Raw genomic sequence first — 15,496 nt, 5'->3', positions numbered from 1 at the left:
CTGCAAATGTCTTGCTTTAAACGCCAAGCTCCGCTCTGCTGGCGAACCCCTTCGCCCCCCCTTTTTTCCCCCTGCCAAAGAGGATCCTGTTTTCCTGAATCGCCCATAAACAGCGGTAGGCAACGGAGGGGGGGAGCACAAAACTCGGCCCGGCTCCTCTCTCCCGCACTCTCTCTCCCCCACCGAAGCTATGAGCCATCGCTGCTGCCGCAAACGCTCACGGAACGCTCACCGCGGAGCGAACGCGCTGACAAGGCTGGCGCAAAAAGCCGCCTCCGCTGAAGCCCAGGATGGCAAACCCCCCCCCCCCACAAAAAGGGGCGGGGCAGGTGGAAGAAAGGTGCCTCGAGGACAATCCCGGCGTCCAATCAGAGCGCCGCTCATGCAGCTGCGCGCCTTGTGCAGCTTGGGATCTGTAGTTTCATTGTAAGCCATTTTGTCTAAGGCTGGCTGCAACTTTCCCAGAGAGCAAGGACGATTCTAAGCACGGCGCGAAGCTGCTCCTTTCTCTTCTTCCTGCTGCATGAGAGGTTGAGTCGCAGGGTAGCCCGCTCGCTCGCCCGCCTGCCTTTTGCCCTCAAAGATAGCGGGAGATGTAGCCGGACGAAGCTGCGTTTGCTCGCCAGGCAAGGGGGGGAGGGCAAGGGAGGACAATTAAAGAGCTTTGCAGACACAGAAAGGAGAAGAGCTGGCGACAGAGCGTGTCGTGGACGCAGGGATTGTCCTCAAATTCTTTCGCCAGGATTCCTCGCTGGGCTCCGGGAGCTGGACTTGGTGCCTCCGGCTGGGGCAGCCACCAGGAGTGCGTGTGCCGGGGCGAAAGGAGATTAAGGCTGCCCTGGGTTCCTTAAACTGCAGCTGCACCGGGATCCTTTGGGTTGTAGCTGCGGAGATGCATAGAGAGTGATCTCTCTCTCTCTCTTTTTGTTTTTTGCGGCTGGTATCACGTTAAGAATTGAGGCTAAGCCCTAAGTCCTTCTTTACCCCCTTTTCTCCCCCCCCCCTCCGGTTTGTCTGCCTGCCTGCCTGTCTCTCTTCATAACATAATATTTTTAAGGAATTGGGCCACTTAAAGTTGCTGCTGGAAAGCCGCCCTGATTAGTTGTCTCTGTGTTTGTCTCATATATGTGTGTGTTTGGGAACTGAAGAAGAGGCGACTCGTACAATCAATGTGTGCAGCCTTCGCTGCTGCTCGAGTTGTCTGCTGCAGCACTTGAAACGTGACTTCCAACATTACAAAAAAAAAAAGCCCTTTTAATCCTTTCTCCCATCTTTTTCAAGATGTAAACTACATCTCGGACACTACAGGCCTACAGATCGCTTTGGTGGCTTGAAAAAGAGAAAAGGGTGTCTTTTTGTGTATAGGGTGTAAAATTTCCATTATGAATGTTTCTCTAAAGTGATTTTTTTTGGTGGTTTGCTTTGGATTTGGCTTTTTTCTTCTGTTTGACCTCGCAACCCAACCTATTTTGGATTTATTGCACGGAGACTTGCATTGTGTGCGAAGAAAATCGGATTACAAGAAACCACTATATAACAAGAAACAAACAAACAAACAAAAAAGGATTCCCCCACCCTCAAAATTGGTTGCGGCTTTTAATTCATGAAGGAATTGTCCCCATTTGCAATCAAAATCCGGATATCAGAATGAGCAAAGAAAGACCCAAGAGGAATATAATTCAAAAGAAATATGTAAGTGGTTGTACCGTATACCATTTGTCTCTTTGATTTCTGGCAATGTCCGTGAATGTCAAGTTAACGATGGCTTTAAAGAATGCCTAGAAATGTTGGCTACTCCATTCGTTGGGAATGGAGGTGAAATTCAAAAGCTCTTTTATTTGAAAAAAGCTGGTTTAGAAATCAGATTCGGGTCGCGATACCTCAAGTGAATAAATGTATTGATCTCAAATTACAGAGTCATAATCGAGTTTTAAAAGATGAAAGACACGGGGCTGGGGGGGTGCCGTTGATAATGCAGCTAAACTGCTTTTTCAAGCAGATTTCACTTTGTATGCAAATAATCACATTGTTGTAACCTATGTAGGGGTTTGAGGAGGCATCTTACCTATACGACGATGGGGTAAATTTGAAATTTAATGTTTCGTTTCGGCGAGTTTAATGTTTAATCTATCAACTCTAGCCTATATGATCGTTTGCTTTACTGGGTTTGCAGTAGAAACCAAACCAGTTGGGCATCATGTTACGAGAAATGTACTTGAAAGGCCTGGTTGCATTGGTGATCTTGGTAGCGAAAATGGCTCTGCATTTGACTGATTTTATGCTTCTAGAGAAACATCTTTAATAGTAAAAATAGTATATTAAAAATCGAAAACGTTGCAACCGGACAGAAATTGTTATGATGTTGAGTTTGTCCTTTGCTCCATGTACGATTTTGATTGGGATGGCAAATTAATCAAGTTTGTAGCAACAGAGTAGATTAAACTAATATCCTGGAGACCTTTTTTTTGTTTGTAAAGACGGAAATATTGAATAAAAATAGGCAGATGTTAAACGAAACTGTTACAACTGACACAAAGTTGTATTCTCTTGTGAGGCTTCTTGTGTGTTAGGAATGGGGATGGATCATTTTCTAAACCCTTCCTCTTTGTTTTCAATAAACACTTCATAAAGTCATAATGGACTATTTAAGCAGTTTTGAAACGAATTTGGCAGAAAGAGGCGCCAGCTAATAAAAGGGAAATTCAAGCTTTTTCCCATATCAGTCTGAATTAAAAATAGGACCGCATTGCAGAGGAATTGAGATTTCAAAGTACGGTACTTGAAAGTATTTTGTCAAGAGAAGTGTTTATGTAGAAAATCTATTAAACATGTTGGCTGCGCATGTTTCCCGTGTACTGAAACAAAGCAGAAAGGGGGTGGGGAATCTGGAGCGTTAAAATACACACACACACACCAAAAACCTGTCTTATTCTAGGTCTGCACGAGTGAACAATGCAACTCTGCTCACGCAGTTTATTGAAGGAAAAAAAATCAGAAGGGGTGTCACTCTTCTTGCGTGACTCCGGATCTCTGCTGGAGGAGTAAAACGACATCTTCGGTGTTCGTACAAGTTCGTCAAGTTGAAACAAAATAATAGGCGGGGAGGGGGCAGGTTGCGAAAAGGGTTAAGAATAGGTGGCCTATTTCTGCCATTGCAGTGACTAGCGATCGCAAGTATGGCTGCTTATTTTGGACCCTCCTGCCGCTTTGCAACTAAGCTACGTGTGGTGGTTTAATGCACCCTCCACACAGCGCCAGCAACAGGTTAAAGCGGAATGTCAACGCGAGTTCCTTGGTTCCAGGCCATTTAGTCGGGGCCAAGTTTTTGTTGATCTTCTGACGTCACAAAGGGAAGGGCCTGGCTGGCCGCGATGGAATCTTAAGTCTCAAGTTCCAAATCTCCGCCCACCCTTCTGTGACGTCACACTCCGAGGCGGGTCGTGTAGACTGGGTCCTGCGTGTGTGTGAGAAACGGGTTGTGAAAGGGGGCTACCCGTTTGGGGGGGGGAAGGAAACGGCGGTGCAGCATGGTACCGATGAGGCCGCTAGCTAGCTAGGCGGACAGGTGTAGCAAGTATTTGCGTAGCTCTGGTGCGCTTCCTTCCACCTCTTGGCGCCCTCGCCTTCCCACGAGGGAATAGTGGTGCCCTTCTGGCTGGCTGACCTGCTCAGGTTAAACTGCTTCCTTTTTTGCAGACACCTTTTGTATGAAAGGAACTTTTTTTTTCCTGAAGGAAGAAAGATGATTGCTTTTCTGTATGCCCCAGTTGTTTTGCAAAAACATAGTCAACACATTTCCCCGTGTCCTTGCATATAAAGTGTGTTCTAGTACTTAAAAATGAGCTTGTCTTTTTTTCCTCCCCATAGTACCCTTAGTACCCTGCAGTAGGGGTTATACGATCCACTCAATTTAAACTGGGCTTTTTTGAGTGTGTATGTGTAGCACAATGGAACATTTGGGATGGGTTTGCGCAGTTCACTAGGCTAAAAGGAGAACAGATCATCCTGATTAGAGAAATAAGGTTTGTGTAGTAATTGCTAAGAGTTGACACACATCTGATGCATGATAAATATATGGGATCATTATGTCACAAGTGAAGCCACAAAGAAGAGAAATTTGTAATACATTTTAATTGTAGTTAAATGTATTGTCTGAAGTTTAATAAGGTACATTTGGATCCCAAGGATGGCCACACATGTTCTCTCTTGTATGGCTTTGGCCTCAATTGAAGCCTTCCTCCTCAGTAATCTGTTTTGTTCTGATTCCATCTTTTCAGAAATGCTTAATATTTTGTTCAAAATTACAAGACCACAATTGCCCTGAAAATTGCTGTTTTGAATCAAAAGAAAAGGTGCTTTTGTTAAGGACAGTTGGAAGAAGATTTTTTTTCATCAAGAAGCAATGGCTGAGGAATTTGATGTCAGAAGTACTCAGAGAACATATTGTCCACATATGATTGGACTTATATGTAAACTAGATTGCAACCCTGCCTATAAAATGTCATAATATTCTTGTGTAACCAGTTTGCAAATTGAGCATATGCAATCATCTGGTTACTCTCTCAGTGGAAGAATTTAGTGATGGGGAAAATTAATGTTTGTAGAATTAATGTATTGTTTTTGTTGCTGGTTGGATTGTACTTTATACTGTGAAGCTGTATCAAGTATAGGTTTGAAACTGGAAATATGATATGTTGGGAACTAATAATGTTGGGAGATGATGCTAGATTATACTTAAATTGTTTTATCAAATGAAAACTCATGTTTCCTGCTGATGTAGAAATTGGAAAGCACGGCTATGTGGAGAATGCCACATTCAGAGACTGAAAGTTGTTACATAATTCCTATTTTTAATGTTAGTATGTATTTTAAATGGAATTGTAGTTATTACCACAGGCACAAATAGTGGTCTTGTTCTAAATAGTTGGGAATTATATATTGATCTATAGAGTTGCATGGAGTTTGCGTGATATTTTATATATCTTAATAAACAGTGTTGTAAGCTGCTCCTATGTTTTGTAATAGGGTGGGATAACTGAAATAATAATACTTGGGGGGAAATCTATTTATTCAAATGTGATCTTTGAATATCATATAATAGTAAATATCCTGCCAGTGAAACTTCCTTGAGGAGGAAATTAGATTAAAGTATAATTCAAGTATCAGAAAGCCTGCACTAACATAACCTGGGCACTAATGTGTATACAAGCATTTTTTTTCCTAATTAAATTTTTTGTCATGTGGCCCCTAAATTGTTTTGGAATATATTTTCGATGGCTATATTCTTTAGTCATTTAATCTTTGGCTGAATAGAATGGTTTTGCTTGGGTTGGCATCTGAGCTATTTGCTTAAGTGTGCTTATTTTATATATTGTGGAATAAAATCTGGGGTGGGGGTAGGGAGACCATACTAATTGTGTAACCATGTTCACTTTTATCACAATTCACAATTTATATAATTACATTATTTTTTTTTCTCTTAAGGGTTCTTGGAAGCTGTGTCTGGGGGCTAAAATTCAGCAGCTCACCCTCTGAAGTAACTGAGCCTCTGAGATATAACTATTTCATTGATCCATAGCTATCTGGGAATTGCTAAAACTTTCCCAATACAAATGAAACCTTGCATGCATACATTTCTTAAGGATCATATTAGATGATTTGGCTTAAAAATTCTAAAAATTTTAAGTGGTCTTGCAGCAATTACACTTTCCCCACTTAACTCAGTCGCTTTCATAATATTGAGGATAAACTGGAATTAAACTCGGTACTAATCAAAGAATATACACATAAAAAACAAATAATTTCAGGAACATGTCATAAAACATCTCTCTTGAGGGATTGAATAACAAATATTAGCCATATTTGATATGCTAAACAATTATTTGAAAAGTACTGTAGTTAATAATTAATTGACGCCTAAGGGGAAGCCTGTAATAAAGATTAGTCATAGTCACTATTTTTTTTCTAATGAAATTGTCCAGGACTGCAATGGTAAAATTACTTTTTCATAATTCCACGATAATTTTCAGTTATGTTTTTAGTTCACAGTGGATATACTGGATATTCAGTCAAATATCCAAAATTTGGTGAGTTTTAATATTCTTCAAAGAATTTTGTAAATCCTCAAAAAGAATTTCTGCACCACTAGTGGTATTTCAAGTATAACCTACCATGCTCAATGGGACATAGTTTAGATGAATTTGAAATATAGAGTTATATAGAATTTGGAGATTTAAGAAAAACAATGTTCTTAGAAACTACACATTTCTGCCTCTGGACCATGCTGAACATCATTTAAATGAGGGTGTTCCAGGGGCAGTTTGGCAGTTTCTGGAAGCGTGTTTCATGAACCAGAACTAAAAAGATTTCCAAATCACTGAGTTTTACATTTTTATGTGTGAAGGACAATGTTACATAAACATTGACCATTCAGTTTAACATAGGTATCAGCTCCCGATTCTGTTGAAGGAAACAATTAGTGTGGAAGATGGCAAATTGCTTTTGGAGGACAATAAATTCATGAGTATGAATATCCTGCAATCCTGACTATTTTTAATCTAACCTAGTCCCCAGATCACAGTTAATGTGGATAGCAATTGAATTATGGATTGCAAGGATCATCAGAAAAGGTTCATGAGTTCATTTAGTCCTCTAAATAATCATATGCTTTTTATATGTTTCTGTATGTGGCATAAGAAATGGCTTGTGGCATTGATGTTTTGTTGGTGTGGAGGGGGAAAAACTAGTGAGGAATGGATAGGGATTTATGTCAGGGTCTGCCGGTTAATGCTGGCAGCAACTGCATGTCACTCTTGTCTGTTGGAAGTTTGAAGGGCTAATTGCATTTAGGCTGGTGCTGCATCTCTGTTTGGGATTTCTGATTTTCCCAAGGAAGTATGGCCCTCTGTTTGTATCACATCCTAGTGAAGTTGTGACTTTGCTCAGGAGAGTAATTGAAGCCTTTGAAATTGCTGCTATTTCTTATGCATCTCTGATGTAAGCTTAGTTGCATGGATGCATGAGAAATATTTTTCAGAGATGACTTAATTCTCAAGTGTCCCTTTTGTCAGCTCATGGATACAAAACAACTTACTACCTTTGCTGTTCTGGTAGAGAATATTACAAGGAAGTGAACAATGTTGGAGGTTTTTTTTTCCTTAACCAGCTCTGTTATACAGTGTGGTTCCAATAGAGAAACTAGTGTAACACCCAGGAGACTTTAGAAATGGGAAAGTTTAACCAAACTCTGGGAAAGCTAATAGTTCCTGCCTTTAGTTATCTGAAAATCATCTATAATGCAAGGGCAAGCATTGTCACACACAGCCAGGTCCATAAATTGTGACAGTGACATCATGAGGAGGACAAAGAGAACCATTAGTTTGACCAAGAACTTGACTAAATTTTGTTAAGAGCTGTTCAGAATTTAATACACCTAAAATTTAAAAGCTAGCCTATGTTTATTCTGTTTAATCTCATGGATTGAGTTTCTTTCATTTATTTATTGATTATATTCCTAGCCTGTTTTCCATATAGGAGATCCATGTGCCACATAAAGCATTTTTTCTGTTTTTCCCACAACAGTAACCCTGTGAGGTTGGCTAGGCTGATTAAAGTCACATTGCAAATTTAATTGCTATAGATAACAATAATTGTATCCTGGTTTATTAGTGCTGCATAATGGGCAAAGAAAGCTGTGCTTATCTTCAAGTGAAAGCAAGCAAAATGGTTCTTTATATGTCCTGACATGAGGTGGAGAGTAAGGAAGATGACTTTGATGGAGATATGCAGAAGTTGTTGCTTGGGCAAAAGGGCCTGAAGTTCACATCAGCCAAATAAGAGGCTCATGAAGATACCGCCCTAATTCACTGAGCCATAAGAGAGAGGGGGGAAGGTACAGCACAATCAGTTGCAAGGTTCTGTTATTGTAGCCAATCTCAACAAAAGGTGTTTTAGCCTTGTGTTGGAATTGATTTCAGGGTCTCATCTACCTAGAGCAGGGCTGTCAAACTCATGGCCCACGGGCCAGATGCGCCACATGCTGGCCAGGCCCACACCCGGTTTAGCGAAGCAGGGAAAAATCATGATACGTCATGTGATGACAATGTGATGATGCCAGTTTGACACCCCTGAGCTAGAGAGTCTGATGCATGGAAATTAGAGAATGAAGGGTAGAGCATCTTTATTGACTCATATTCATACAGGTTCAAGCAAATGCCCAAATGTGAGTTTCTAAGGGTGCTAGATGGGGAAAAGCTATTATCAAGTAATGGTGTGGTCCACACTGACTATGTACTCCTGCAGCATGGCAATTTGATAAGGTATTGTTCTTTGTGGATGTTAACAATGACAAAATCATTACTTTTGCATGGAGAGTTGACATTGCCAAACTAATGGATTTATGAAATGAACTCACTATCTTGGAAATTCTCAAAGAGCAAAAAATGTCTCCAGGTTGGCAGGTGAAGATGCTATGTTCCCAGTGTATTTGGCCTTTGGTTATGTTTCCCAAATATACTGGATTTTAAGCCAGGATCTTCTTACTATTAAATGAAAACATTTCTTTCTTCCAAACCATTTTAGATCCTATAGATTAGATTTCTGAGATTTAAATACCCCCACTTTGATTTTTCTATACATTTCTACAATCGTTTTCCTCTGCTTATTGTTACTTTAGTTCTTATTATGTGCATCCTGTATGTTAACATACGTATATGAAAAACAGATTGTAGGACTGGATAGGCTGTGATCTGACACTGAAGGTTGACTATAAATAAAATAGATAGAATTTCAATAAACCTTGCAGGTATCCTAACATAATGTAGGCCTTTAAAATGTATTTATTTAAAGATGTGCAGCTCATATTTAAGCATGCTTATTTGGAAGCAAATTCTACAGTTTTACTGAAATTTAAACTTCTAAACATCTGATTAAAAATAAACTTAGCTTGCATCTTTTAAATTACAAAGCTAGAGTGTTTCCCCATTCTGGTTTTTTTTTTAAGTAATCAGAAGTTTAAACATGAACTTAATTTTTTGTCTGGAGCCTTGAGAATGGTAGGCATTTGCTAGCGATTTCTGCTTGTTATAAAAATAAAAATTGAATAAAAAAACTTCTGCATTCTATTTAGCTGTAGATTTCATGAGTGGTTTAAATGCACTTAAGTGCACATGTTTTGCCTAAGAACTGCTATTTTGTAAGCTTATACGCTTGTGCAAGAGTTGGACAATTTGGAACTGAAATCTACTAAGAGATTGACAGTTATAATAAAGATTTTTATATATTTGGTTCTGAATTACATCATTTATTGAGTTTGGCTCTGGAAGTATAGGCTTTGTGCTAAGAAGAATAGCAAACAACCCCGGGGCATGTGCCAAGACAATTAACTTTGTTGAACTATGGTTTATGAAAAAAAAATAGGATGCTGATATTTGTATCAGGAAATTTTAGCCATGTTTTGCTAGAAAATCTGATTCAGATAAATGATCCATTCTGATTGTTTTGAAGATGGTTTAACACATCCATGACTTTTTTAGTATGTTTTTGTTTGGCTAATGATTACAACAAATGATATGAATTCTTAATTTTTCTCTTTGGAAGTCTAATGATTTGTTACAAACACGGTTTATTGCATAAACCACAGTTCGGGTTCACACATTGGATTAAATCATAACCCATGTTTTATAAATCATAATGGTATGCTGCCAAACCAAAATCTAAGTCCATTAAAATACCTTTTGTGATCCAGAGGCTGTGTTCTCATAACATTCAAGGCTAAAAAAATGCAAGTTAATTAGCATACATGTAGCAACATTTTACCTTTTGTTATGTATGGCTTTTGTTATATATTTGTGGCTTACTATGCCATCCACTTCCACAATGGATATATGGAATATCAGAAAAACAGAATTAAGAATTGTCCTCAAGATTTTTTAAAGCTTACAGTTCATTATTTGTGCAAAACCTAAATAATGATTTAACTCCATTATCACTGAGAAGCCATTTCCGCCTGCCCCATTCTTTCCAGCAGAAAGGGCCCACCTGAGCTTGTTTTTACAAATATTTTAGCAATGTTAGTACTGGAAATCATGCAAACACAACTGAAATACCGACCAAGTTCTTATTTAATGATTTACAGTGTAGCCCTAAGATTATAAGCAGTAAATTGTAGTGTGTTTTGTGAATAAGGCTTCCAGACTGGTGCTGCAAAAATCCAGATGAACGTTAAATTGCTATCAAAGAAGTCCAGCTCCTTCCTGCCTTTTACTGGTCATCTGTAATTTTACAGTCCAGACCTAGTAGCCCTAGTCTTGAAGTAAGTCTTGTTGAAATTAGTAGAATTTATTTACAAATGATATAAGAAGGGACTATTCTTTCAACTGATTATGCTAAATGTTGGGCTTTTTCCTTTTTTGCCTGCTAGTGACTTTCAGCGTGTATGAATTTGTCTGATGTTGGACAAAATCTTTTTGGCTAGGATATGTTTTATCACTATAGTGGTGGGCAAAAAAGAAACAAGAGTCAAATTTCCTTCAGATTTTGGTATATTCTCATTGCAAATGAAAGACCAAATGTTGCCTGGTCAAATTCTAGCACAAAGGAGAGCTTGCTTTTTCTTTTGTACGATCAGGAGGAATCTCAAAAGGCAGGGATATCTTAATAGGACACCTTACATGGGTAATGTTAGCTGAACTTTGTGGGAGAGAAAAACAGGCTTAAACCAAGATTTATTTTTGTCTTGTGGAACCTGTTTAATGCAATAATAATAAACTATAGTCTTTTGTTCATCATCTTACACAGAGATTAATGAATGACAGAAACAGATTAAATGCAAATGAGTTTAGTGCACCATGTGATACCAGCAGGAAAGTTCAGTAACATAGGATCTGAGTCATAGATGAATTGAAGTCTTTTTTTTTGCAAAAGGAGGTTTGAGTCCTGATAAAAGAATTCAGAGACTATAGAAAACACAATAAAACAAATGAATTTTTTGAAAGACAACGTGATTGTATAAACCTCACTTTTTTCCAGTGGGGGAGAGGAAGTGGTCACGTGTGGGTATTCTCAAAGCCTGATTGGTCCAAAGACTGAGAGTAAACTTCTTAAATACTCCTTCCTTCCATTCCTGCCCAGTTTCCTCTCAGTCTTTTGGTCCAAGCACTTGAGAATTGTGTATAGGTAGGGCGTCCCTCAGGTGGTGGATTTCCCTGGCCATTCAGCAGGGATGCTCCTTCTGGGAACCTGACAGGGTGACTGTGACCATGGACGTGAGCCTGTTCAGTTGGGGGGCCCTGGTGGGCTCTCGCTTAGCCCAGGGCAGGTGGATGCCTTCGGATCTCCAGCACAATATAAATTGGCTGGAATTGAAGGCGGCCCGTCTTGCTCTCCAACACTTCCGGACCTCGGTGGTCGACCGCCATGTGCTTCTCCTGATGGACAACATGGCCACCAAGGCTCACATAAATTGTCAGGGGGACTCACTCTCGGGCCCTCTGGCTAGAGGCCCTGAGACGGCGCCTGGGTGGAGAGGCACCTGTTGTCCTTGGTGTCGGAGCACATCTCCGGCTTCTCCAACCACCAAGCGGATTGGTTGAGCCGGGCGACCCTAGACAATGGCGAATGGCAACTCCATCCGTCCATTTTCCGGAAGATCTGCCTGAGGCTAGGCTCCCCTCTGATAGACCTCTTCACCTCTCCGGCAAATGCACAACTGCCTGGTTCTTCACATGCTTTCAGTCACGGATGGCGGAGGGCACAGATGCTCTCAGGAGCAGGTGGCCTGCGGGCCTACTCTACCCCTTCCCTCCCATTCCCCTCATCCCAGGGACCCTCAGGAAGGTGGTAGTGGAGAGGGCGCTAGTCATAGTGGTGGCCCCTTTTTGGCCCAGGAGGCCTTGGTTCGTGGACCTCATTCAGCTGTCGGTAGCCCCCCCGTGGAGGATTCCACGGGAGGAGGTGGTCTTGCGCCAGGGAGTCCTGGTTCACCCGGAGCCCCAGTGGCTCCATCTGACCGCCTGGCTCTTGAACGGTGACTCCTAAGGGGGGGGCAGTCTATCCTCCAGCGTCATTCGCACCATTGAGGCTTCTAGGCGTCCGTCTACGACCAGAATCTACAATTCCACCTGGTTGGCTTTCGTCAAGTGGTGCATCCCGCTTGGAGTTTCACCTGAAGGGGCTACTGTCCCCAATGTCCTGGACTTTCTGCAGAAAGGTCTGGAAAGGGGTTTGGCTGTGAACACACTGCGCAGGCAAGTGGCAGCTCTGTCTTTGGTCTTGGGGGGGTCTTCCTCTCTTTCTCAGGTTCTGCTGATCAAGCGTTTTCTAAAGGGGGCAGCTAATCTCAGGCCTACCCCCATTCATAGGTTCCCTACATGGGATTTGCCCCTGGTGCTTCGGGCACTGATGGGTCCTCCGTTCGAGCCTCTCTGGTCCGTTCATCTGAGACTCTTGTCCCTCAAGGTGGTTTTTCTGGTGGCGATTACTTTGGCCCGGCGTATTTCAGAGCTAGGCGCCCTTTCTTCCAAGGATGACCTTTGTCATTTTCACCAAGATAGGGTAGTTCTTCGTCTTGACCCCACCTTTCTCCTGAAGGTGAACACCCCTTTCCACAGGGCGCAGGAAGTCATCCTGCCTGACTTTTGTCCGGGACCATCTTGTGATAGGGAGAGGCTCTGGCACCGTTTGGACGTGCGTTGCACCCTGCGCATCTACCTCCAATGGACCGCGGGTCGCAAGTCGGAGGTCCTATTTGTCTCTTTCCAGCCTGGGACATTGGGGGCCAGGGTATCGTCGGCTACCATTGGCCGTTGGCTGCGACGGGCCATCATGGAGGCCTATGGGACGGCGGGTCATCCTGTTCCCTCGGAGATAACAGCCCATTCCACTAGGAGTGCCGTGACCACGGCGGCATGGGCCACGAGGGCTCCGTTTGAGGACATTTGTCGGGCAGCAATTTGGGCGTCTCTGACCCCCTTCATCCGGCATTACAGGCTAGATTTGTTTGCCTCGGCGGAGGCATCTTTTGGTCGGAGGGTCCTGCAGAGGGTTGTAGCAGATTCTCCCCTTGGGCCGTAGTTCTTGTTTATTTCCCTCCCTGGGACCAAGCTTGGGTATGTCCCACATGTGACCACTCCTTCTCCCCCACTGGAAAAAGAACGTTGGTCTTACCTGAATGTGTCTTTTCAGGGGGGGAGAGGGAGTGGTCACGACACGCCCTGATCATGGTGAGGGGCCAAGGGGAGGGCCGGGAGTTTTCCCATGGGGTTTTGTTGTGTGTTTTTTGTTTCAGTTGGAATGTTCGCCTTCGAGGAAACTGGGCAGGAATGGAAGGAAGGAGTATTTAAGAAGTTTACCCTCAGTCTTTGGACCAATCAGGCTTTGAGAATACCCACACATGACCGCTCCCTCTCCCCCCCTGAAAAGACACGTTCAGGTAAGACCAATGTTCTTTATCATTGTAGCATTTATCTTGGAAAAGCGATATATACTTATTCTGAGACTTTTAAAGCCCTTGATGACATTGATCATCAAGGGCTTTAAAAAAGGGCTGTTTTGGAAATTCAAGGAATCCTCCAGCATGGCTTTTGATAAAAAGTAAAAGTGGAATCTGTATTAGAGATACAGAAGCATTTGGATTGATAGATGATATTCTTTGAAAGTAAACATTGAAATAACTAAATGCTGTATTTTTCGCTCCATAAGACACTCCGGACCATAAGATGCACTTAGCTTTAGAGGAGAAAAACAAGAAAATAAAAAAAATCTGCCTCCCAGCATGTGGCTCCACTCCATCATCAGAGCTCCACTCCATTGCGCCCACCACCGGTCAGCTGAGCGACAGCTGGATCCTGGCCTTCTGTAGTTCCACTGATCAGCAGGCTGACCAACTGGAAATGACGCCGTTGCTGTCTCCTCTGTGTCTTCTGCCTCCACTGGGGAACGTTGGAGCCTTTGCCAGTCTATCGCTGCTGCCACCTATTGCTGTTGCTGTTGCTATTGCCGCCACCACTTGCTGGCGGTAAATAGTGGCAACGGCGATAGTCAGCGGTAATGACAGATGGCCTGGAACAGCTGGTCGACAGTATTTTTAGAGGCTGATCCAACCACCGATAGGCAGCGGCAGCAATAGACAGTGATAGGCGGCAGCGGCGATAAATGGTGATAGGCAGCAGAGAACAACAGCAGCAGTGGCGAGAGGCTGTTCAGTGCTACTGCCTGTTGCCGCAGCTGCACCAACCCCCTCCCTCCCTGCTGAATGTCTGCCCGGTCTGTGATGCAATATTTACTCCATACGACGCACAGAATTTCCATCCACTTTGTGTGTGTGGGGGGGAGAGTGTATCTTACGGAGGGAAGAATATAGTATATTGAAATAATATTTTACTTTTTATTCAATATAAATCAAACTGAGCAAACTTCTCCAACTGTATTTCTTTACTGAAAAGGAACACAAATGTATTTTTTTGATATTTAATTAAACTCTTCAACGAAAAATATTTTCTGTAATCTTTATTATACTGTAATATGTAAGTTTGTATAGTTGGCATGCCTGTATTCCTCCAAGGAAGATAAAAGTATTGTGGCAAGGCACAGTAAGTTGTTTATTATTATTTTTTATCAATGAACTGTGTAGAGGCAGAAAATTTTTCTTTTCAGCTGCTTCAGAAGTTTTTAAAAAGAAATGAATATCTTTGGCTTATTTGGCACTATTTCAGCTTACACCTTTTCTGTGTACTTAATATATCAAGTGACTCATTCATATACAATCCACCTTGGGTGTTTGCTTACCTATTATGTAATTAGCTGTATTTCTCCTTGCATTTCAATATTTTATACTTCCCCTCTACATTGTTACTTTTATAGGAGGTGCAATGGAGATATTCAGATCTTCCCTCTTTTATTTACTCATTAAATAGAGGATTACTACAATTACTATGTTAAGCCAAAATGGAGTTTATTTTTAGTTTTGATGTAATTTGTGAACATACCCTCTGGCTGCATTTTTATATTGCAATAAACCTAAAATCTCCAGTATGGTGTCCAGATGTGCTAATTTGCTTGCAGATTCCCTCCTGGAAGTCTGCTATATAATACTGGACTTTTCTATATTCTTTAAAAAAAACACTGCATTAAAAAAATGAGAAGGTAGCATAATACAAAGCAGAAAGTCAGTCTCCAACATAATTTATATTTCCAAACTATCTTTATATTCCCAATGATCTTAAATGTTATTAGGAAATAAAATAAAAATAAAGGGCAATGGTAGATTGTACCTCCTTTGTTTCAAAATCTGCCCATTCGATGAAAAAGAGATAGAGAAAGGGAGAGCTACAGAAGTTCATAGATAATCAGTTTCACAAAATGTTTATTGCCATGAGTCACTTTATGAGAGCACCCATGATGTGTACTTACATCTCAAACAGGTTGAGAATCCCTTCAGTAAGTTGTAGTTTAACCAGGAGATTGACTAAACAATTGGTTGTATGAAGATGTAACATTA

General features: G+C 41.5%; 1 protein-coding gene across 1 annotated transcript in view; it reads left to right on the top strand.

Moving 5' to 3' along the window:
• The first annotated feature begins 423 nt into the window (after positions 1–423).
• The window catches only part of JARID2 (jumonji and AT-rich interaction domain containing 2), a 263,679-nt gene continuing 248,606 nt past the window's right edge, over positions 424–15,496 (top strand). The window contains exon 1 of the mRNA XM_081952279.1: positions 424–1,692. Coding sequence (XP_081808405.1) covers positions 1,648–1,692 — 45 coding nt within the window. The 5' untranslated portion in view covers positions 424–1,647. The remainder of the gene's footprint in view (positions 1,693–15,496) is intronic.

This window comes from Natrix helvetica (assembly GCF_964273705.1).
Source record: "Natrix helvetica genome assembly, chromosome: 4".
NCBI lineage: Eukaryota > Metazoa > Chordata > Lepidosauria > Squamata > Natricidae > Natrix > Natrix helvetica.
This window is presented reverse-complemented; position numbering and strand designations above follow the sequence as displayed.